Source organism: Ovis canadensis, chromosome 4 (assembly GCF_042477335.2).
Source record: "Ovis canadensis isolate MfBH-ARS-UI-01 breed Bighorn chromosome 4, ARS-UI_OviCan_v2, whole genome shotgun sequence".
NCBI lineage: Eukaryota > Metazoa > Chordata > Mammalia > Artiodactyla > Bovidae > Ovis > Ovis canadensis.
The window spans coordinates 34,056,867-34,082,449 of NC_091248.1; the positions used below are offsets into that span (position 1 = coordinate 34,056,867).

Genomic DNA, 25,583 nt, shown 5'->3' on the forward strand with positions numbered 1-25,583 from the left:
ATCTGACCTTTTACCAAAAAAAAAAAAAAAAAGTGCCACCCTTGGTCTAGATATTTAATGAGGTCCTGGACAATATATTTATTTTTCTCTTTTGAAAATTCTAGTTTTTGATATCATACATTAAAAAGACTTGCTTCAAATTTTACCACTGAGAAAGACTAAACTATGGATTTTGAAATACATTTCATCTGGAAGTAGGAAAACAAATCTGGGAGAAAAAAAAATCAGACCATTTTGATTTCTTTTAATTACAAAAAATCACCAATAAATTATTTTTTCCATCTGCTCAAAATTAAAAAGACAACCAGCTCCTTTTTTTCTTTTCTTTTCTTTTTTTAACAAAGATAACAAATATAAAAATCTAGTCATAAACAGCCTTCAAAGTACAATTAGAAACCGACTAGAGGGACCCATCTTTTGGAGGGTTAGTGAGTTCGGGACTTAAACACTGAAGTTATCGCCATGCTGTTGATATCACAATGGCTGCAGCGATGAGGAAGTATGTATACAGATGTAACAGCTAACTCCATCCTGTCGCCATCCCAGCTGAACTTGTACTCTCTTCAGGACACAAGAACTTGTCAATGTCTCCACGACACTTTGAGCACAGATGTCTTCATCCCATATGAAAAGAGGCAGTTTCTATGGCAATACTGGTTAAGCGCCTATCATGCTGCACTAATATAGTGCAAAAATGTACCTTCCGTATAGCAAAAAAGATCCAGGCAACCAGTTTGAAAATTAGGGAAAGTAGAAATGTACTGTATTAACACAAGCAAATTAGTTTTCCAGACAACAACCATTGTAAAGTACTGAACTTGAGGACTCTTCTAAGGTTCTAGTACATGTCCAGCATTCGTACTTTGGAGAGAGACAAGAAGTCTTATAAAAGGGTCTTTGCCTCGGAAATGCAGCTCAGTGAAACTATTATCAACCACCAAGATGCTGAGTTTACTCAATGGGTTTTCTGCTCAGTTTAGAGCTTAGTTTTAGCCACCATTAAAATTGCTTGTTAACAAGTATATAATCTGACATAATAATGTATATCATTCAATTGAGTAGGCATGTTGTTATGTTTGAATATAGTAGTGTAGAGATTTTGGTATTAAACTCTTCATGCAAAAATGTTACTAGGGGTTAACTGCAGACAGAGGCTTGCATCAGGCATCCTAAACTGGTGAATCCCACCATCATGTTTTTAGAGATGAAAGTGAATTATCAGTTGGTAGATTTCAGAAAAGATCACATAAAACTCTCAGAATGCATCATGTATCAACTAAATCTCCTAGAATTCTCAGGGCTGATGGTTTCGATGTAAGCAGTACTGTCTTGGTATATCCAATGGCACTGTGATTTTCACTCCTTCCTTAATGATGATCTTTTAAGAAGTAACACTGTAGTTTAATCCACACAGTTTGAATAGCTTTGTGGCCTCTGGATACCTACAGCAAAGGCAGAAAGCTGAAATTGGAAGCTGAAGGGTAAGTTATGACTTACATGTCAGCATCTCCATCATAGGCTAAGGTCAAAGGTTTCAGCCGGTTGTTTTGCCTTCTTTGGGGTTTCTTTGGCTTCTTGCTGTTAAAAAAAAATTAATAAAACTGTGAGAAAGAAAATCTTCAATTGTAATTTTTATTGCTTTAAATGAAAAAAACTGAAACAGTGATAAACCTAAAAATTGCTTAATTGTCTACACTTTCTGAATTCAATCCCCGGATTTGATTTTTCTGGTTTTCTAATTCCTCTGTTTTATGCTCTGAATAAACATAAACCAGAACCCTTCAAGTATGTTATTATCCTGTAAAAGATAAATTATCTAGATATAATTTCTCTGCTACTAATAATGGAATAATGTTATAGTCATTTATATTTGTCCACAAACTTTTATAAATAACACAACTTATAATATGTTTTAAAAGACAGTTGAATTAGGTATTATCATAATCTCTTCCTCAGCAGTAACTTAATAAAAAATGTACAGTTCACCATAAGTATACAAAGTAATATATGGTGCTTACATAACCAGGGGGAACAACTTGAGAAGATGACCTAGGGCAGTTCTGGCTCATATTCAGAAATTAAATGGTTCGGATTCAGTTGCTTTTAGATTATCCATCTATGCTTATTCAGAAACTCAGAACCCTAAATAAATGTGGAATGCTTATTTGAGACATTAGATTGCTGTTCCTGGTTATGGCCAATTGAAAGTATTTCCTCTGAAACAGATCTCCTTAGATTTTTAAATATTTACACACTCACCAAGCTAGATAGATCATGGAGACAATGAAGATGAGTAACACGAATGCCCCAGCTGCTACACCATAAACCCAGGTCTTCAGTCTCCCATCTAAGAAGAATAGACATTGGTCATTAACTTACATTAGTCCACTATATATATTACAGTCTTTAACTATGACCAATGACCAGTCACATATAACCAAGTTCTTTGAAAACTCAAAATGAATTATTGCTTAGGCAGAGTTAATGATTAATGCAAAGCTACTATTATGTGTTAGATGCTCTTTCATTAAAGATAAATTCTCAATGAAAACTAAATAGAAAAATGATAAATAATGGTGCAATTTGAGTTCAGATTTCAAGCTAATATGTCTAAATTTCTGCTACTCCCTATCAGGATTTTACTTTAAACTCAACATATGTGCTACACTATATAAATGTTTTCTTCTGATTTTCATTCTATCTTCAGAATGGCAATTGTGAGAAAAGAAGAAAACAATGCAATTTCAAGTAATTCCTACAACTTTTTTGATGCTGACAGGTATCTCAATGTAAATTCTGTCATTTAAATATTTTTTTCAGATGAAAGTAAATATATTTAACATTTTTGGAATTAATAATCCTTTATCTAGTTTATACTTCAGAGTGTGCTTTAAAATTAATTTGACAATATCATTTGTAAAAATAACCAAGTTCGATTAACACATGAAAGAATCTCAAAATAACACTTTTTCTATCTTATCTACTTATGGCATCAGACAAGACAGGAATTTTTTTTCTAGTTCTATGACAGGAACTTGTAAAATTTGGTTGTCTGGTCTCATTCTCTTTGAACTTCTGTTTTATATTCTGAATAAACTTCAAATGGATGACAGTATGAATGATTTTGCCTAACTTGTTCCTCACACCAACATTTATTTTCTGTTATACCCAACCAGCTAAACATTAATTTTAATATTGAAATTATAGATTGGGCAAACTGACACCACAGAGACTCTGGTTTATCCAACATTTGAAAGACGTCAAAAGCAAATCAGTACTGTGATGACGATGATGATGATTTTTGCCTAGAGCTGGATCAACTTAGAAGCTCATTCATATGCTGGGAACAAACCAAGTTAATATTCTAGACATTATTTTTTTCATTTCTAAAAAAAACTTGAGTGAGTTAAAAATCAGAAGAACTGTTCTACTGTTGGGTTTATCTATTCTGAGAGAAATTCAACAAATATTTTTGGGTTTTTCAGAAAACAAGAGCATGATCTAATTGTATATTTTTATAATGTATACCTTTTTAATATATTAAAATGTTCATTTTAGGAAAACTATAAAATGTAAAATGACAATTATATTTAAGAAGCAGTTTTGATATGAGGAGATCTGCTTGGATTCTTGGTCAAGGTCAAGATTGCAAATGGCCATTTGTTGGTCCGCCATCTTGGATACTGAGAAGAAGAGCTTCCCCTGCTTACACAGACAGGTCAGCTTTACAAAATAAATTTTATCTTCGGATCAAAATCTAATAAAGTCAGGGATGATGTGGTTATATATTAATCACCCAAGCGGTGAAAATACTTTAAAAAAAATCCCAATAGTGATTCAGCAGTAAGGTAAAGTGTTTTGACTCCATGCATTGAAAATACAGTTGTGCTAGCTATGCAGATTCTTTCCTTCCTTTCTCAAGTTTCTACTGGCGTTAGGAAGTAGTTTATGCTTTGCTTTGCCTGGCAATTTCCTTTGGTCATGAAGTGGTAATCCCTCTAGGGTGTGAGGAGAAGTGGCATGAGCTGAGTTACATGTAGCTCTCGCAGCACATTTTCAAGCACCAGCTTAGTTCCAAGAATGAGTAAATGGCTGATTCAACTGGGGAGACTGAATGCGCAGAGTAAGGATAGAACGTGATCAGCCTCCAGGCTTCAGGTCCATTACTGGATGCATTATGAGCTGTCTGTTTAATGACATGGGTCTGGTCAGTCTCCAAGTTTAGACTGTCCCATCGAGACAGGAAGGCTCCACGCCTGTCCCCATGTATCTGGTCTAGTACAGATTGTGCGTATTTGAGTGTGCCAGCTCCAAGCACTGACAGAAACTGGTCTGGCTGCCAAGCATCCCCTGCATTACTGACCTTCCCATTTAGGGTTCAAATATTTAACACTTTGTGGTCAAATGGAAAATTCTTGAACGTCTTTTCATAGTTTTGATTTGTTCTAGTTCTGCATGACAACACACTTTCCCCCTAATATTTTCACTGTGAGATTACTCTAATCAATGTGAAAATAATTCTAAATTTACAACTGAAATTTATCAATCCTAGAATTTTTCTCAGAAGAAAGCAGATTCATATCTCTGAATTTTGAGTATGATTGCCTTTTTCACAGTAATTGTAAAAATTATATGAATATAAGACAGTATCAAAAGAAATGACTACAGATGAAATAATTCTCTCTTAAGAAAATGCTTGCTCATTATTGGTTAAATATACAGCCAAGGAATGCCGCATCAGCATTGTCTGGTCGCTTCACCTGGCCCAAATGGCTGCAGAAACCAGGTCCTTCCCCGTCCCACTGGGTTACTGGAGGGCTGGGTTGGATGCACTGCCCGACTGGTTTTCACGTCTCCTCTTTTGTCCTCCACGGTGGGTATCACCATCACGGGGATCAGTGTGCACTGCTCAAGTGTACCATTGGAAGACATGACTTCAGTGTACCCTTCTTCACAACTGCACGTCCTTGTCTGCAGGAGAACGAGACTTACACTGTACATGCAAGGTGATACCACACCTGACCCGAAGGGCAGGCTTTAAAGAAGTACTGTTCTGGGAATTTACTCCACGTAATTTCTGTCACCACTATGTAAAAAATAACACACTTTTTTGGTACCTTATACAAATTTATTCTAATGGTAGAAGGAAGTGCATTCACAATTATTTATACTGATAAAAAGAAGTAGTCCCAAAATAGAATTTGTATACCTCAAGACATTTTTCAGGGTGGGGGGGATGGATTGTACCAGAAGCAGGGTGATGACTAATGATGAAGCTGGCTTGTCTACTCTAATGAATTCACACATACCTCGCTACAGTATGAGTGGGGTTGACTACACGGTGGGTTACAAGACCTGTCAGCATCAGGCTGGCGCACCACCAAGCAGCCCCCTGCAGAACAGAAAATCATATTTTGACAAGTAGCATCTCTTGCAGTGATAAAACAAAACAAAACAAAACAAAACAAAAAAACAACACCATTGTTGTAGACTGATCTTTGAATCCTGAACCGCCTTGGGAGTCTCATAGACTTCTGAGGGCAGCTGACTGGAATACCTGGTTAACCTTGACCACTTTATTTAGGAACTTTGAGACCCTTCTCATTCAGAGGACATAGTACCTGCCACCCCAGCAGGTGCTCAGTAAGTACCTGTTGATTAGATGATTTTTTAGTTGATACTTCCTTTTTGGTTTATGTGACAACCTTGTAAATGCATTTTTTTATAATACGTATTTCTTTTGGAGAAAGTCACTAATTCAGAATTTTTTTTTTGGTATAAAAGAAAACAAATGCAGCTTCTAAGTGGTATGTCTACACTATTGTTTAAACTTGACACTGCAGTTCTCTAGCGACTACTCTTATTTCCTCCTCCTTCTCGAGTTTAGTACCAGGTATGTCACAGTTACAATGAAGTTTTCAAGATGAGACTAGATGTCATTAAGAAACAGAACTGGTAGCATGTAAAGAACTCATAACTTCAAACCACACTTGATCAATTTCACAGAATTTTAGCAAAGCAAAAATTTTCCTTTATTTATGGAACTGATGATCTTCTGGAATCAAATTAAAGGTGTTAATTCTTTGCCTTATCACTTAACATTATAAACAAAATATTCACAGAAAAATTGTTATGGAAAAGCAGTTAGTCATTGCAAGGCAGCTGGAGTGACATGGCTCTACTGAAGTTATTAGCATTAAACACATGAAGGCAATGGAAATCACTGAGAGTTTCCTATAAGGACAACTGTTCTTAAAATTGGAACAATCGATCAAGGTAGGTAATATTCTTTACATGCTTGACTATTTCCCATAAACAGTCTCACCTCTCCTAGAAGATGGGAGAAGAATGCATATAGTGTTTTATCACAAATCATTTACACAATTTTTTTTTTTGCTATAAAACAGTTTTAGATGGGGATAAATACATGGGATACTCTATGGAAAAGAAATTGAAAATATGATTTCTACAGGTAAGTCTTTTAAAATTTGACTTATCTTATATTGGGGAATAGCCCCAATTTCAGTGTGAAAAGAACTTGTAATGTGTAGAATAAAAGTCAGACAATGATTATTTGCATCCATATTTGGGGGGGAAAAAAAAGAAAACACTGAAAACTAACAGGATTCACTGGGAAAGCTGTAAAACTCCTGATTAGTTTAAAGAAGGTAGACATTCATTTTCAACACCTGAGTTGAGTGGTGTCCATGCATGCTAATTCACTTCAGTTGTGTCCGACTCTCTGTGACCACATGGACTATAGTCCACCAGACTCCTCTGTCCATGGGGATTCTCCAGGCAAGAATACTGGAGTTGGCATGCCCTCCTCCAGGGGATCTTCCTGACCCAGGGATTGAACCTGTATCCCTTACATCTCCTGCACTGGCAAGCGGGTTCTTTACCAGGACTGCCACCTGGGAAGGACCACATCCCTCATGTCTTCAGGGTCAGAAAGCCTGTGCTCCTCTCCCCAAAGCTCTGTCTCCCCCTGTTGCCTCTGAGAGTGGCTTGCTTGGATTTTTTTTCCCCAGAAAATGACACTGTCAGAGAGCAAAGGGTTTCCTGGTAGGTGTCTTGTCTTTATTATAGATGTGTCCACTGAGAGTTGCTATTATCAAGTGTTTCTTAACCCAGCTCATGTATAAAATCTTGTCTTCACAAGAATACAATTTGACATCCTGCTCTAGCTTTCATAGCTGGAAATGCATAATTAGGTTTCAGTAACTCCAAGTAATTTAAAACTCAATATAAAAATTTATGCTTTCCAAAAAGCATATTGATCCCTGATCCTGTCATCTTACTGTAGATGTTACAATTAAATTTACAAATGGCTTGATGCTGAGGTTCTTCTTCTGACCTTAGTTCTTTGATAGGAAATATTTGTAGGGTGGCTCACTCTATCTCGGGAGCCGATTTTCTTCCCTCTTCAAGGGTCTTTGGGATCCCTTGCATTTACTGGACTCAGATAAGGAAACTTTTAGTAACTGTAGATTAATTCTATGGGGTCTGTTTGGGTCAAAGGGAATTAAAAAAAAAAAGCTCTTCATTTGGATGTCTCCTTTCAATGTATAATAAAGTTTTGAATGGGGACAGAGTAGGTACTGTGACTACTCAGATGCTCTGAGCTTGTTTTACCAATAGGTCTTGTATCTTAGTTAATTAGAAAAAAGCTAGAGGTCATAGGTTTCTGAATTTAAACAAAATATTTGGATTTGTATAATCATATTCTCTTGGCAATATTTTTGGACTGCATATATTGCCTCTAAGGCACAGCAACAGATATAGTCAACAAAACACTGACTTTTTAGCATGTAGTAAGTTATTAATATATAAGATTTTTAAGAAAATAATCAGATTAACTTATAATAGTAATTTATTAGAATTAGTAATATCTAAATTGGCTGGGTGAGGGGGAATCTAATTGAAACATTTAAAAGTAAAATAATTTATCCCTGGTCATCAGGTACACGGCTCAGGTGTTGTGAACTCAACCACATGTGGAATACTGAAAAAAATATCTCTGTATTCTTAATTATTTTCTTTAACCACTTACATGTGTGTTATAAGAAGACTTTCAAAGAACAAAGAGGAATGGAAGGTTTACCTGTTACATTGACACCATCTGATCTTTGACACCAGACTGTTCGGGAAGAGCCCTTCCAAGCACTGGCCATCCACTTATACTCGTAACACTGTCCATCTGCAGGGGTACAATACACATTAACAGGGGCATTCTGCAGGCCAGAGGGACAATCACGGAGACAGGTATTAGTGCAATGTTTATAAACAACTGGAAAGGGATGAGAAGTCTATCCTGAATGATTCAAATGTGAAGTTACCTTCTGAAGTTGCCATATAGATGTTACAAAATTCCAGATGCGTGCCTAAATGCCAACTAATTTTCCAAGTCGGCTACCATACTGTCTGATGTGAACCCAGATTTCCAATTTAAATTTATGTTTTATTTAAAGCATTATATCAGACATACAAATAAGGACAGAGGATAACTGAAAAAATATATTCAACTACCCATCATTCCATTTTAACAAATATTACCGTTTAGTCATACTTGCTTTAGTTCTGTTTGTTGATGAGTAAAAAATACTAACAAACTTGATGGCCTATTATAGTTCTTCCTGCTCTCCCTCTGTGTCTGCCCTGCAATATGCATTATTTTGAAGTAGACACAAGCATTTCTGTGACAGGCTTTTTATTCTTTGACTATAACTATAATATAAATATATGTAATCCATAAATGACTTACAGCATTATTTTTAGGCAGTTTTAAAATTTTAAAAGCATTATATTGATACATGATACATATATCTTTTTGAAACTTAATAGCCAATGTTATAGATGAAATATTTCTATGTGATTTTTTAATACAGACACAGTCAATTAATTTTAACTGCTCCACAGAATTCCATGATACTAACTACAGTTTATTTCCTTTATGGATGGGCTTTTACGTTGTGTTCAATTTATCCTATTACAACAGTGCCTCCAGTGGCCAGCCTTGTGCAAGCCTCCTAGTGTTTCTTTAAGGTAAATATTTAGAAGGGAAATTTCTGGGCATTACTGTAAGGATAGCTGAAACTTTACTAAACACAGCTCACTTTTTTTTTCTTTAAATGGTGACAGTTTACATACCCTGCAGCAGTGAATAAGAGTTACTATTACTCTAAGCCCTCAAAAACATTTGTAAGTTCCAGATTTAAATTTCTTGTCAGTCTTGCGGGAGTGGAAAGCTATCTTGTCATTTTAAACTGCAGCTATTACCAAAGCTATCAAACAGTAAGGAAAACGTTTCGCAGTATTCAGATTTCCTCTTGTGAACTGCTTATGTATCTCTTTTGGTTCTCCTCAGCCCTTCTACTGAAATCTATGCCTTTTCTGAGTTGTGGGAATTTTTTATTCTAGAATAACAGTTCTCAGATGATGATCCAGGGACCAGGGATGCCTTTGGCATTCCCTCAGAGTATGTGTGTGAGGATTTTCCCTTCTAACTGCACACCTGGGTAAGTAAGCCTGGACCTCCTTCACATACGGAAACTAAACTAAGATGGCAATAGACTGAATGCAGAGGCAGATGAGAGAATCCAACTGTCTTCTGTTAAGCCAGATGTTACAGAGATTTGAAAAAGTGTAAAAGAAGACCATGCCTGTCATAAAAGTTATTTTCTTTCTGCTTTGGAAAATAGTTATTTTTCGGGAAATATGATAAGATACAATTGATTTGTGATTGTTTCAAATAAGTTACCAAATATTTAAAAACTTAACAGTTTTCATTTTTCAGTGTGCAAAACTTTGATATGTATGCATCAAAGGAAAACCATTTGGGGTCCTCCACAATTTTACAACTGTGAAATTGTCTTGGAATGCTGAAAAGCTTTAGGATAGTTGTTCTAGACACTAATTCCTTCAAATTGACCACAGATATCTTTTCTGTGTCTGTGGCTTGTCTGGTAACCTAGTTTATGATCTGCTTTACGATGTGTGCATGCTCAGTCGCATCCGACTCTCTGCGACCCTGTGGACTGCAGCCCGCCAGGAGCCTCTGTCCATGGGATTCTCCAGGCAAGAACACTGGAGTGGGTAGCCATGCCCTCTTCCTGTGTCACTATGTAGAAGATTTAAATTTTGATTTGAAAGTATTTTTATTGTTTAACATTTTTGTTTGTGATCTTGGAGTTGTACTGGGGAGATTTTTCTCATTTTTTTTTCTACCCAACTTTGTTTTATGTCTTACGATTTCACATAAATGGGAGTTGTCTGTTTAAATTTTTAGTAAGACTCATAATTAAAGCCATCTAGGTTTTAGTGTGTGTGCATTTGTGAGCCTATCTGATGCATGTGGGTTTTAGTGGCTACGGAATCTATGGTTTGTGTCTCCATCACTCTTGATAAATAACATTCTAAATAGCTGTCAGGTTTTTACATTTATTAGCAAAATGTATTCACAGAAATTATAGTTTTTAAACACTATCAGTATTATAACTTTGTTCTCTTTTTTGGTTTCACTGAGTTTTCCATGAGGTGGTCTACTTTGATCAAAAAACAAGCTATTGGTTTTATTGCTTATCTTGGTTATTTTCCATCTCACTGAATTTGTATCTATCTGTATCACTTATATGTTATCTCCATTTTCTTTCCTTTTTTTTTAAACTGAGTTGAAAGTGAGTTTATATTACACTTTTCCCTCTCCTGTAGAAGCATGTAAGGCTTTAAATCCCCTTCTAAATACTTTGGGGCTGCACCCTGCATAACACTTGATATGTAATGCTCTAGAAATGTAGCTTTCAGTTTTTAGTTCTGTGGGTGCATGAGAGAATTTCTTTGCGATTGTTGCTGATTCCTAATTGTCATTATGGGGTAAACGATCCTCTTTCTTTTCTTAGGAATTAACTCACTTATTATAACTGCTGTCGTATCTCTCCTTCTTTAGTTACCCTGTCCCCAGAATATGGATGGTAAATTTGAGAAAATGTAATCAATAAGGTGGATAATGCAATAATTCCTCGGTTAAGTCATCTAGCTCAGGCGGCTTTTACTCTAAGCACTGTTCTCCAACATTCTAAGCTCTCCTCAACTTTTCAGTAATATAGATGTTATTTTGGCCCTTCTTTGCTAATACATGTCATGCTCCTTAATTATTTCAGAACATAAGCAAGAATGAGAAGGTTCTTTGTTGAGCAAGACATTCTCTGCTAGGGAACAATGATGCTTTGAGGTTTTGTAAATGTAACATATTGCTTACCCTGGATGCGTAGCTCTGTGTGTATATACATATACACACAGACATATAAGCATATATTTTTATATATTCTGTATGTAAAACTCAGACCAGTCCTTACCAATACTTTATCAATTTCTGAGACTATAGTAAAATGTCTCATTTTGCTATTTCTTTGTAATTTTTCTTTCGATTTCAATAAACTGAGGATATTTTTAGATTCACAAAGGATCAAGATTGTAATAGGTATGTACAAATAACATGCTCCGAATGATCTTAGCTTTCTTTAACTCATAAAACTTAGAGATACTATTAAGTATTTCATACCTAACTTATGAAGGGTGGCAAGACTCTTCTTCTCTAAATCTTTAGAATTCAGAATCATACCCTTAGCCTAATTCTCAACTTTTTAAAAGTGAGATCTTAGCAAATTTCCTTATCTAACAGAAAAATTTACACTTTTTCTTTTGCTTATCAACGTAACACTAAAATAAATAGGTGTTATGAATGGTTGCACTCACCATCACATGATTTTGTTTCCAGCTTCTGCTCTGGGCACAGATGTTGGTTTTCTAGTTCTTGTATAATCACCGCTCTGGAACGGACCTGTATTCCACCAAAACCGAGGTCCTCGCCATTCACACAGGTCAGCTGACACAGGCTCCAGGAAGACCAGTCTTTCAAATAACAGTCACCTGCAAAGCACAGGTTGGTAGTTTATAACCTTACCCATAAATAATAGCCACCCAGATCATCATTTTATGTTTAAGCCAATTAAGCATTGTTTTTAGGTATGCCAGTTATTCATGATATTGGTAAGACGTATATTCAGTTCAGTTCGCGTCTGACTCTTTGTGACCCCATGAACCGCAGCATGCCAGGCCTCCCTGTCCATCACCAACTCCCGGAGTCCACCCAAACCCATCTCCATCGAGTTGGTGATGCCACCCAGCCATCTCATCCTCTGTCGTCCCCTTCTCCTCCTGCCCTCAATCTTTCTCAGCATCAGAAATGAGTCAGCTCTTCGCATCAGGTGGCCAAAGTATTGGAGTTTCAGCTTCAACATCAGTCCTTCCAATGAACACCCAGGACTGCTCTGCTTTAGGATGGACTGATTGGATCTCCTTGCAGTCCAAGGGACTCTCAAGAGTCTATTTATACATTTGTGCTAATAGTGTCATTTTCTGAGTGGATGTTACTGAGTATAGGTTATGTGTTGCTTAATGATATCAAATGTAAACTATGTTTAAAGCAGCTTGTCTGTCATGATTCCCCTTATCTTAAATGACAATGATACTGAATTAACACCAACTACTGCAACTCTTGTCATTATCATCAGAAAGAGGCTTACTAAGCACTTGGTACTATTAAAAGAAAATATATTTAAAAATATATATATATAAAAGAAAATATAGATAGACATAGGTCTTGTTATCTAGGTATTCAAAATTTTGAAGAACTTGAAGTCCAAGGCTTGGTTCCTATTTCTTCTCAAAGTTGTGGCGGTGAGACAGCCAACCAATCTGCCCTGGCGTGGCAGTAACGCACACAATTTCCTCTGACCTGTATCTTCAGTCTACTTCCGCCACTTTCTTCAATTATATACTGAAGAATAATATATATGCAAAATGATGACACATCATAAGTGCACAGACAGCTGAATTTTCACAATCTGATTAAATACCCACGTAAGCAACCTTGAAATCAAGCGACCAAGCATTCTCAGAATCTCAGTAACCCTCCCCATGTTATGCATGGAGTAGCCACATGCGCTTTCTAAAGTTTGGTTTCTTCCACTCATTTACATTTGTGAGATCCATCACAATTTGCTCATTGTTACTGCTGTGCTTTATTATATAAACATGCCACCATTTACATATCCATTATACTACTGATGGGTGTGTATAGAGTTGTAAATTTTTCTCATTATGAATATTGCTGTTGTGGACATTTCAGTATGAGTCTTTTGGTGAACTTACATATGTATTTCTTTTGGGTATGTAACTAGAAATTAGTTACAGTTCTGTAGGAATTGTTGGGTCATAGTATGTGTTCATCTTCAACCATTTCAGAACAGGGAAGACTTAATGCAATACACCTTTCCCATACACTAATCCATTCTTTAGGACACTACTTGATAATACTGTTCAGAGGGTACAGTACATTTTGATAAATACAGATCCATAAGAAGTTCTTATCACTTTAATTATTTCAGCCATATCACCTAATTTATATTGCCTTATATTATGTTGAAGATGTCTAACGTTAGCACAAAGTTGCCTGCAGATCTGATTAATGAAAAAGACTTGTGGGAGGATTAAGAAGTTCTGGAAAGACGTGAATTATTGACAAACAGATCCATGTATGATATAAAGTGGAGTGATTTTTGTAGGCCTTTATTATAGTCTGTTGTTATTACTCTATGTAATGTCCTAAAATGAAGGAAATTCTAGTAAAGTTTGGAATTGCTAGGGAGAAAGAAACTAGTAAGAATTTTTAAGCGGTCAAAGAAAGTTTTAGAAATATTTATATCCCTTAGGAAATGCTACTTTTGGGTCACTCAGCTTTTAATTATTCAGGAGAAACTATTAAAAATGACATAGAGAAACTCCTGTCAATATGAGTGTAGTATAACTTCATCTCAGAGACTGCGAACTCCATGGAAGTAAAATATACCTTTTTACTACTAGGCTTTAGCTCTCTTCTCATATCGCTTGACATAGTGTTTTCTGACACAAAATTCAATCCTTTAATGTTAGTCTGTGAATTATACAATTAGCACTCCAAAATAATCTATGTCAAGCTTCCAAGATTTAATAACAGTACATGAGTGTGAGGCACTGACTTGCATAAAATATATTTTTATATTTTGCCATATAAACCACTGTAATAATAAAACGACACTCTGTCTGCCAAAGATAATTACAACTGTTTGAAATGCATTTGCTACCTCGGTATTCTACTCTTTACGCTTATTAGCTCATATGTGGCTAGCTTTTAAAACCCATCATTGGAAAAAATTAGCAAGAGGGGAGTGGAAATGAATAGATTGTAATTTACAACAGGAGCCTCCCACTGGATTTCTAATTTGCTTTAATTAAAATGGTGAATTGCCCTGTTCTATGTTACTATAAGATCTTGAAATTTTTCTTCAAGTTGTTTACAACAGATTTTATATTGGACTACAGTTGATTAACAATGATGTGTTAGCTATAAGTGTACAGCAAAATGATTCCCTGTACCTATACAAGTATCCATTAGTTTTCAACTTCTTTTCCCATTTAAACTGTTATAGAATATTAAGTCAAGTTCCCTGTGCTATACAGCAAGCCTTGTCAATTACCTGTAGAAGTGTGTATATGTCAATTGCAAACTCTCAATCCACTTCCCAACCCCTTCCCCCCTGGTAACCAAGTTTGTGCTCTTGTGAGTCTGCATCTGTTTTGTGTATCTTTCTTTTAGATTTTGCATGTAAGCACCATCATATGGTGTTTGTGCTTCTCTGACTTATACTAATCTCCAGGTCCATCGCTGTTGCTGCAAATGGCACTGCTTCATTCTTATTAATGGTTGAGTAATATTCCCTTGTATATACGTACCACATCTTTTTTGTCCATCCTCTGTCAATTACATCGACACTTAGATTTCATCCAGGTCTTGGCGATTGCAAACCCCACCACAAAGAACACAGTCAGGCATGAGTCTTTTTCGAATTATGCCCAGGAGTGGGATTGCTAGATCATATGATAGTTCTATTTTTAGTTTTTTAAGCAGCTTCCGTAATGCACTCCTAAACAGTTGTACCAAATTATATTTCCACAAACAGTGTGGGAGGGCTCCCATCTCTCCAGTCTTTACAGCATTTACTGATGGCAACTTTACATGGTGGTCATTCTGACAGGACCCACTCCAGTGTTCTTGCCTGGAGAATCCCAGGGATGGGGGAGCCTGGTGGGCTGCTGTCGGACACGACTGAAGCGACTTAGCAGCAGCAGCAGCATTCTGCCAGGTGGGAGGCGATACCTCCTTGAATTAATTTGCACTTCTCAAACACTGACAGAAGCCTCAGCAGAACAGATTTGAGAACTTGGGATTTGTCAGAGGTGGAGGTTTGGCTGGTGAAGGGAAACGGGCAAGAAGTAATGACACACAAACCCTTGGGTGTTTGTTCTGGCACATTCCACTCTCATTTAGAACCCAGAACAGCACTTTCTGTAAGTCTGCTGCTACTGCTGCTAAGTCGCTTCAGTCGTGTCCGACTCTGTGTGACCCCATGGACAGCAGCCCACCAGGCTCCCCCATCCCTGGGATTCTCCAGGCAAGAACACTGCAGTGGGTTGCCAATTCCTATGGTGCCCCAATAAGCAGAGTTGGGAATGGAGAAATGCTGCCTCTCTTTGTGGCCATTTTGAGTAAAAGCAACTTTAAAACCGGTGGGTGCACAGGGGCACTTGAAACTCACAAGGTCTGTGGGACTGTAAGACTCCTTCCTTCAAGAAATGGCCTGGGGTACATAACAGAATAACAGTGCAAACAGGGCCAGGCTCTTAAGAAGCCAATCTCAACAGGTAACTTTACTCACTGTTTAAAATAAAAAAGGACTTAACAAAGATCCTTAACATTGTCCATTATTCTGTTCTGTTCTGTGAAGTCGCTCAGTCGTGTCCGACTCTTTGCGACCCCATGGACGGTAGCCTACCAGGCTTCTCCATCCATGGGATTCTCCAGGCAAGAATACTGGAGTGGGTTACCATTTCCTCCTCCAGGGGATCTTTCCAACCCAGGGATCGAACCCGCGTCTCCTGCATTGGAGGTAGACGCTTTAACCTCTGAGCCACCAGGGAAGCCCCATCATTAGAGGAATGCAAATCAAATCTATACTGAGGGATCACCTCTCACCTGTCAGTAAGGCAATCATCAAAAAGTCTAAAAACAGTAAGTGCTGGAACAGGCCTGGAGAAAGGGAACTCTCCTCAGTGCTGCTGAAAAGGTAAACTGCCAGCAGCCACTGTGGAGAACAGCATGGAGTTTCCTTAAAAACCTAGAGACACAGATACCACATGGTCTGGGATATTTACACAGGGATATATACACAGAGAAGGACCTACCAGTGAGCATTCTAGGTGAATTATGTCAGACACAGGAAGACAAATATCATACAGTATCGCTTATAGGTGGAATCTAAAACACGGATACAAAAAGTTCATTTACAAAGAGGCTCACAGTCTTGGAAGAGCCACTCAGGATTACTGAAGGGGAAAGAGCAAAGGCAGGATTTGATCAGGATGTTGGGATTAATATACACACACTCAAGTATCTTAAAGAGCATCACCAAGGGACTACAGTGCAGGGAAACCTAGTTAACCCTTCAGCGTACACGAGAGAGGCAAAGCACCCCCAGAGACCAGATATTCATCACTGTATACCTCTTCAAATTGCTGTACCCTACAACCAGCTCAACACTGGAAAGCAACTACACTTCAGTAGAAAGTAGACATTAATGTGATAAATGGATTGCCTCCTATATTCCCCTCAGGGCTCAGTGACCTGGGCTGCTGCCACATCCCTGGAGACTGAGCAGCCTTGGGTGCAAGGATGGGCTGTCCTGGGTCTGAGAAGGATATGCTAGCAACTGAGCCCCTGTAGCGGGGCTTCCCTGGTGGCTCAGCTGGTAAAGAATCCACCTGCAATGCAGGAGACCCCTGTTGGATTCCTGGGTTGGGACGATATCCTGGAGAAGGGATAGGCTACCCACTCCAGTATTTCCTGGGCTTCCCTGGTGGCTCAGATGGTAAAGAATCTACCCGCAATGTGGAAGACCTGGGTTCAACCCCTGGGTCAGGAAGATCCCCTGGAGGAGGGCATGACAACTCACTCTAGTATCCTTGCCTGGAGCATCCCCATGGACAGAGGAGCCTGGCAGGCTACCATCCATGGGGTCGCAGAGTCCTCCATGACCGAGCGACTAAGCACTGCACCACAGGACCTGTAGTGTTTGTCCTCACTGGATGAAAGCACAGTCTCGGGACCCAGACCGGCCCTCCACAGCCACACCACTCCTAAGGCGCCCCGAGGATGGTGGACCCTTTGGGTTGGAGGAGCTTTGAAAAGATATCTGGTCTCCAGGGCTCCCGGTGGTGGGGTTCCTACCTCCAGATTCTTTCCTTAGAGGCATCCAACTTAATAATAACACTCTCTGCAGGGAAGAATTGAAGGTTTGGGGTTTTGTCAGGTGGTAGGGGAAGGCAATGGCACCCCACCCCAGTACTCTTGCCTGGAAAATCCCATGGACAGAGGAGCCTGGTGGGCTGCACTCCATGGGGTCGCTAAGAGTCGGACATGACTGAGCGACTTCACTTTCACTTTTCACTTTCATGCGTTGGAGAAGGAAATGGCAACCCACTCCAGTGTTCTTGCCTGGAGAATCCCAGGGGAGACTGGTGTGCTGCCGTCTATGGGGCCGCACAGAGTTGGACACAACTGAAGCAACTTAGCAGCAGCAGCAGGGGTGAAAAATGATGGGCAAGGAGTAATGAGACACAAGCCTGTGGGTGTTCTGGCACATTCCACACTCATTCACAACCCCAAACAGGCCTTCTCTCTGAGTCTGGGGCAGCAATAACCAGAAGTGCTGCCACACTGCGGCTGTTTCTAGTAACAGCAACTTTAAGACCAGTGCTCGGGGCACATTAAACTCCAAAGGCCTGCAGGGCTCTAAGTATCCTCTATCCTGCAGTCACTGCAGGATATGTATATATATATATATATACACACAGACATATAAGAGGATGGTACTCAGCCCTCCCAGTGAGTGAACTAATGCCATTTGAAGGAACACAGAAGGACCTACCAATGATCATTCTAGATGAAGTACATCAGACACAGGAAGACAAAGGTCGTAGGGTATCAGTTATAGATGGCACGTATAAACTGACACAGAAGAACACCTTCACAAAAGACAAAGACACAGTCTTGGAAACACCACTCAGGGTTACTAAAGGGGAAAGATCAGGGCTGGGGTGGGGAGGGTTTAATCAGGACATTGGGATTAACATATATACACACTCAAATATCTCTAAGAGCATCAACAAGGGCCTACGTTACAGCACAGGGGACCCTACTCCGCACTTTAATACCTTATGGGGAAAAACACCCGCCAAAGATGAGATATTCATCTGTCTTATCAAGTTGCTGCACACCTACAACAAACTCAACATTGGAAATCAACTATATTTCAAATAAAAATTTTAATTTTAAGAATAAAATGAATTGCCTCCTATATTCCCCTCAGGCCTTTGTGAGCCAAGCTGCTGCCACATCCCTGGAGTCTGAGCAGCCTTGGGTGAAAGGCTGGACGGTCCTCGGATATGCCAACAAGTGGGCCCCCATAAGACCTGTAGTGTTTGCCCCCTCTGGGTGAAAGCACAATCTTTCACCCGGGCCGGCCCTCCACAGCCACACCAAGCTGAGGGTACCCAAAGGAGGTTGGACCTTTTGGGCTCGAAGAGTTCTTAAAAGTCATCTGGTCTCTAGGGCTCCCAGTGGTGGGGTTCTCACCTCCAGATTCCATCCTTAGAGCTGCCTGGCTTAAATATGACGACAGCACCTTCCGAAGGGCAGAACTGAAGAGTTTGGGATTTGCCCAGAGGTGTGGGTGAAGAATGATGGGCAAGAAGTAATGAGACACAGGCCCTTGGGTCATTGTTCTGGCACATTCCACTCTCATTTACAACCCAGGACACAATTTTCTCTAAGACTCTGATACTGCTACTGCTGCTAAGTCGCTTCAGGCGTGTCCGACTCTGTGTGACCCCATAGACAGCAGCGCACCAGACTCTGCCATCCCTGGGATTCTCCAGGCAAGAACACTGGAGTGGGTTGCCATTTCCTTCTCCAATGCATGAAAGTGAAAAGTGAAAGTGAAGTCCCTCAGTCGTGTCCGACTCTTAGCGACCCCATGGACTGCAGCCTGCCAGGCTCCTGAGTCCATGGGATTTTCCAGGCAAGAGCACTGGAGTGGGGTGCCATTGCCTTCTCCTCTCTAAGACTCTGCTACTGCTGCTGCTGCTGCTAAGTCGCTTCAGTCGTGTCCGACTCTGTGCGACCCCATAGATGGCAGCCCACCAGGCTCCCCCGTCCCTGGGATTCTCCAGGCAAGATCACTTGAGTGGGTTGCCATTTCCTTCTCCAATGCATGAGAAAGTGAAGTCACTCAGTCGTGTCTGACTCTTAGCGACCCCATGGACTCTAGCCCACCAGGCTCCTCCATCCATGGGATTTTCCAGCCAAGAGTACTGGAGTGGGGTGCCATTCTCTGGTGCTCCAATAACCAGAGATGAGGAAAGAAGAGGCGCTGCCGCCTCGTGGCCATTTCCAGGAACAACAACTTTGAAAACTGTCCAGGGGCTCTTAAAATTCACAACACCTCTGGGGCTGTAAATGCCTCCTGCCCTCAAGACATAATCACGTAACAATTTGAAACAGGGCAGGCATTCAAGAAGCCCATTTTAACAGGTAAATATTACTCACACTCTTAAAAGAAAAAAAGCACCAACAAAGATCCTTACCAGTGCCCACTGTCAGACAAAGCAAATCATATCTCCACAGAAGTATCACCTCTTATCCGTCGGAATGGCTATCATCAAAAAGTCTACAAAGAGTAAGTGCTGGAAAGGGGCTTCAGAAAAGGCAACCCTTCTGCACTGCTGCTGAAAATAAAAATTGCTAACAGCCGCTGTAGAGAACAGCATGGAGTTTCCCTGAAACCCTAAAGACACAGATACATTATGGTCCGGAAATCCATTCTTGGGTGTATATCTGGAGAAAAGTATAACTGGAAAAAACAAACCACCCCAATGTCCACTGCAGCACTATTTACAATAGCCAAGACGTGAAGGCAATCCTGTGTCCTTCCAGAGATGAACAGAAAAAGACGCATTTATGTACAAGTTCATTCAGCCATCTCAGTGAATAAACTAATACCATTTGCAGGAACATTGAAGGACTTACTGCTGATCATTCTAGGTGAAGTACGCCTGACAGAGGAAGACAAATATCACACAGTATCACTTTTAGATGGAATCTAGAAATGGAGACAAAGGAATTCATCTACAGAAGACAAAGAGTCACAGCCCTAGAAAATGCACCTAGGATTTTGTTAGGGGAAGAGCAGGGGTAGGCTTACATCAGGACGTTGGGATTAACCTGTGGTGGTGGTGATTTAATTGCTAAGTGGTGTCTCCATCTGGAGACCTCATGTAGCCCATCGGGCTCCTCTGTCCATGGGATTTCCCAGGCAAGACTACTGAGTGGGTTGTCATTCCCTTCTCCAGGGGATCTTCCTGACCCAGGGATTGAACCTGTGGGTCCTGCATTGACAGTTGGATTCTTTACCACTGAGCCAACAGGGAAGCTTTGGAGATAACATTGTTGTTCAGTCACCCAGTCGTGTCCGACTCTGTGACCCCATGGACCCTCACCATCTCCTGAAATTTGCCCGTGTTCATGGCCACTGCACTGGTGATGCCTTCCAGCCATCTCATCTTCTATTAACATGGTGGTGGTGGTTTAGTTGCTAAGTCATGTCCGACTCTTGCAGCCCCACAGACCGGCCAGGCTCCTCTGTCCATGGGATTGTCCAGGCAAGAATACTGGAGTGGATTGCCATATCTTTCTACAGGGGATCTTCTTATACACACTCATATATCTCAAAAAAGAGCATCAACAAGGAGCTATGTATGGTACACCACAGAAAACCCTACTCTCCACTCTCATACCCCAGGAGGGCAAAGCTTCCTCAAAAGACTAGATACTCATCTATGTCTATCTACATGTAGTTGCTGTCCACCTACAACAAACTCAACCTTGGGACACAACTACACTCAAAAAGAAAATAAGTACTAATTTTACAAGTAAAATGAGTTCTCTCCTATATTCCCCATAGGCCTTGGTGACCCCGGCTGCTGTTACACCCTGGAGCCTGAGCAACCTGTGTCCCCCAATGGGACTGTCCTTGGTGCCGAGGGAGGTGACAGCAGTGTGCCCGCAAGTGAGCCCCTGTTGGACCTGTAATGTTTGTCCCCTTGGGTGAAAGCACAGTGTCCATGCTAGGGGCCAGTCCTCCACAGGTGCGCCTATTGCACCCAAAGGATGGTGGACCCTTGGGGCTGGAAGAGCTTTGAAAAGTCATCAGGTCTCCATAGTCCCTGTTGGTAGGGTTCCTACCTCTAGTTTCCTCCCTTTGAGGTGCCCAACTTAAAGATGATGGCACCATTGGCAGGGCAGATTTGAAGGGTTAGGGATTTATCCAGGTAGGGGTGAAGAACATAGGCAGGAAATAATGAGACACAACCCTTGAGTCTTTTTTTCTGTTACATTCCACTGTCATTTACAACCCAGGAACAGGACTTATCTGACTCTGGTGCCCCAATAAGCAGTTTGGAAAGAGTAAATGCTGCCACCTGGTGGCCATTTCTAGTAACAGCAAATTGAAATCGTGCTCAGGGGCACTAAAAACTCAATACGACTGTAGGGCTGTAAGTGACTCCTGCTTTAAGACAATGGCCTGGGGTACATGATCAAATAACAATTCAAAACAGGGCAGGCTTTCAAAAAGTCAATTTCAACAGGGAATTTTTACTCATACTCTTTAAAAGAAAAAAAGCACCTATAAAGGTCTTCCCTATAGCCTATTGTTAGAGAAAAGCAAATTAAGGACTTTCCTGGTGGTTCAGAGTGTGCCTTGTTGAAGTTCGATTCCTGGTCTGGGAAGATCCCACATGCCAGGGAGCAACTAAGCCTGTGCACCACAGCTGGAGCTCATGAGATGTTCAACTACTGAAGCCTGGGCATCCAGAACCCATGCTCCACAACAAGAGAATCCACCGCAATGAGAAGCCTGCACACCGCAACTAGAGAAAGCCTGCAAACGGCAGCAAAGAACTAGCACAGACAAAAAAAGAAACCCAGAAACAAACAAATAAACAAAAAAATAAAATACAATCTGCACATCTACACTGAGGCATCACCTCTCACCTGTCAGAAAGTCTACAAAGAGCAAATGCTAGGAAGGGCCTGGAAAAAAGGGAACCTTCCCACAGTGCTGCTGAAACCTAAATTGCTAACAACCACGTGGAGAAGAGCATGGAGGTTCCTTAAGACCCTAAAGACACAGATACTGAATGGTCTGGAAATCCCACTCTTGGGCCTGTATCCAGAGAAAAGCATGACTGGAAAAGACACACCCACCCCAGAGTTCACGGCATCACTGTTTACAACAGCCAAGACATGGAAGCTAAACGTCCAGGAAGAGAGAAATGCGCAAAAACACACGTACATACATACAACGGAATGCTACTCAGCTATAAAACAGAATGAAGTCATGCCATCTGCCGCAACACGGAAGGACCTGGAGATCACGGTACTAACTGAAGTCAGCCTGACAGAGAAAGGCAAATATCGCATGCTGTCATTTCCATGTGGAATCTAAACCAATAACACAGATGAACTTATTTCTAAAACATGGACTCATAAACTTCAAAAATAAACTTGTGGTTATCAAAGGAAAAAGGTGAGAGGGAGGGATAAATTAGGAGATTGAGATGAACAGATATACACTACTATCTATAAAACAGGCAGGTGACAAGGACCAATTTCCCTATAACACAGGGAAATCTACTCATCATTTTCAAATAATCTGTATGGGAGAAGTATCTGAAAGTGTGTATGTACATAACTGAATCACTTGGCTTTACACCTGATACTTAACACATTATTGTAAATCAATTATACTCGAATATAAAATAGCAATTAAATGTAAAAAGACAGTTAATTCACACTCAGTCTTGTTCTTTTCTAGCCCACAAATATATTCCTGCCCCTTGATCTGAAGGCCCAAGGTCATGCTTGACAATGCGATTATTTTGACTCTATCTGCCTTTGGGTGTTCTGCATGAAGCCCAAATTCCTCATCATTAACATATCACTTCCTGCTAGTTATTTCTACACCGCTTGATACACAGCATTTTCCTTCCACATTTTACTTGCTTGCACTCCTGTGTCCAACACTGAGCCACTGATTTCTTTGAAAGTTTTCTCACATAGCATTATTTTTTCTTACTCTTGAATGATAATTTAGCTGGCAGTAGAATTTTTAGGTTGTTGATTATTTTGTATCACGCTCTGAATATATTCCATTATCTTTGGCTTCCATCTAGCTAAGACGAATCTGTTATAATTCTGATTGTCTTCCAGTTGTGGGTGATCTGCTTTTTTGTTTCTGAATGCTTCATAAATTCTCTATTTTCCTACATTTTATGTTTTCACTACAGCGTATCTAGGTGTGAATTTGTTGTGTGCTGTACCCAGGACCCACAAGAAGCTTTCATTATGACTTAAATCCTTCTCTATGTGTTGTGTATATAAACACTGGCTGCCTCTCATTCTCCGTTCTCTCTTTCTGGAAATCCTGAATATATGTATGTTCTGCCATTCTTCGCAGATGTTAAAACTCCAAGGGGGTGAGTGTCAATAGAGGCTCATGTGGAACTGGACTTCACCCCCAGCTGGCAATAAGGAGGCAGTGCCCACTTCATCCGCACTACAGCCTCTAGCTGTTTGCACAGGTACTACTGAATGAGAAGACTGTTGGCATCTCTCACCTTGGGCTTACACATGCAACCCCTTCACCGTGGTCCTGGTAAGGAATGGCCAAAAGTATGAATTCTGTTTTGCTGTTGTTACCTGGGCAAGGCTGGGTGCAGGTTTCTTCGAGAACCACGTTTTTATTACCATCTATAGTGGGTTCAATGTCAGTGCAGAATTCTTCATCCACCACTTTGCTGAAATCGTCAGCTGACCCATCACTCACTACACAAGAAATATTCCTTGTTCTGGTCCCTTCGCCACACTGTGCATCCTGAAATGGAGGAAGACATGACTAATCCGGAAAGAAAATAATTCATTAGTTAGCTTATCGTTCAACAGTCATCTCTGCACCACTGATTATGATTTACGAGCAGTTTAAGGAGCATCTGAAACCCTAGGGAAGAACTTCTGTAGGGCACTAGCTATAAAGCATACAATGAACAATTTATTTGTTTTCTAGCCAAAGACAGGCAAATAAATTTTCATTAAAATGGATCAGTCTCCAAATGGTTTTAAAATATGGGACAGGAAGTGCTTGTTATCAAAACTAATTAAACAGCTATGAAATGGCAAGGTACTAAAATCTTTAACAAGAAACATGCCATCTCTAAGCTCTGAGAGAGATTTCTGAAACCAAGTCTCTGCAGATAAAAAACACACATTTCCATACCACTTCTTGAGACTGATTACCTGCACTTGGCATGCAGACCATGGGCCATACCGCCACTGATAACAAGGCTTCACTGGGCAAGGCTTGGACTGTTCCATCAAAGCAGGGCATGGTCTTCCATCACCCTGAAAGGGCTGAGTCACTGTTCGTCTTCGGATCATTTTTCCTTAAAAGATACAACGTGATGCACTGTTAGTAATATGCTATATTATCAAGCATGTTTCTTTCTCGGAGAAGGGGTCAAAGACATTTCTCCTAAGTTTGAGGAACAAGAAAGGTTTAGGTGTTTTGGAAAGAAATCTACCCCGATTCAACCTTTCTGAAGATTGTCTGATATGACTTAAAGTAAGAAGAACATTTTATCTTGTACTCCTTGACCATTAATCAAATGCCAAATAAGGCACAAACAAACCTGTGAGGCCACACGTTTGAGAACATTCTGACCACGGAGACCAGTCAGAAAGCTGACAGTTCACAGGGCATTCCACCATGCAGGACGTGTTCATCTGCCAGGTTTTCTCCAAGCCAAGCTGAAAGGACAGAAGCAGATCTGTTTGTGCTGATGCCGAGGCAAGACCATGGTACAGTGTTGAAGGAAGGCGGGCAGGAAGAAGGGCAAGACAGGAGTAGGGAGGAGAGGAAGAATAAGCAAGATGCATAATACAGTAAAAACATGTCTGCAGGACAAAGACCCAAACTATTAAAAATACAAAGTGGTTCACTCCAGGAGAGGTGGGGCAAAAGGAATAGGACGAATGGAGAAGCAAATTTATGTAATATATATTATGGACCTTTTTAAATAGAAAATGAAAATTTAATCTCCATATTGGTTGAATTTCCCTAAAGGAGGAATAAATAGGTGTAAGCACAAATATTTTCTACTAGCTAAACACCAAGACTATCCTCAATATACAGACATATACTTGCATTGGGGGGATATTACTTTCACATGTGGATGTCAAACTGAAAAGCAAAGGAGAAAAGTTAGAGACCACTTGCCACTCAAACCCCAAAATATAATGTACTAACATAATA

The 25,583-nt window shown here is 40.1% G+C and overlaps 1 protein-coding gene across 1 annotated transcript in view; it reads right to left on the reverse strand.

Moving 5' to 3' along the window:
• Positions 1-229: 229 nt before the first annotated feature.
• Positions 230-25,583, reverse strand: part of THSD7A (thrombospondin type 1 domain containing 7A) — a 478,593-nt gene continuing 453,239 nt past the window's right edge. Inside the window, exons 20-28 of the mRNA XM_069586624.1 lie at positions 24,961-25,078; positions 24,569-24,714; positions 23,975-24,149; positions 11,755-11,928; positions 8,105-8,200; positions 5,310-5,392; positions 4,761-4,971; positions 2,260-2,347; positions 230-1,578 (exon numbers count right to left, since the gene is read on the reverse strand). Of these exons, the coding sequence (XP_069442725.1) occupies positions 1,494-1,578; positions 2,260-2,347; positions 4,761-4,971; positions 5,310-5,392; positions 8,105-8,200; positions 11,755-11,928; positions 23,975-24,149; positions 24,569-24,714; positions 24,961-25,078 (1,176 nt within the window). The 3' untranslated portion in view covers positions 230-1,493. The remainder of the gene's footprint in view (positions 1,579-2,259; positions 2,348-4,760; positions 4,972-5,309; positions 5,393-8,104; positions 8,201-11,754; positions 11,929-23,974; positions 24,150-24,568; positions 24,715-24,960; positions 25,079-25,583) is intronic.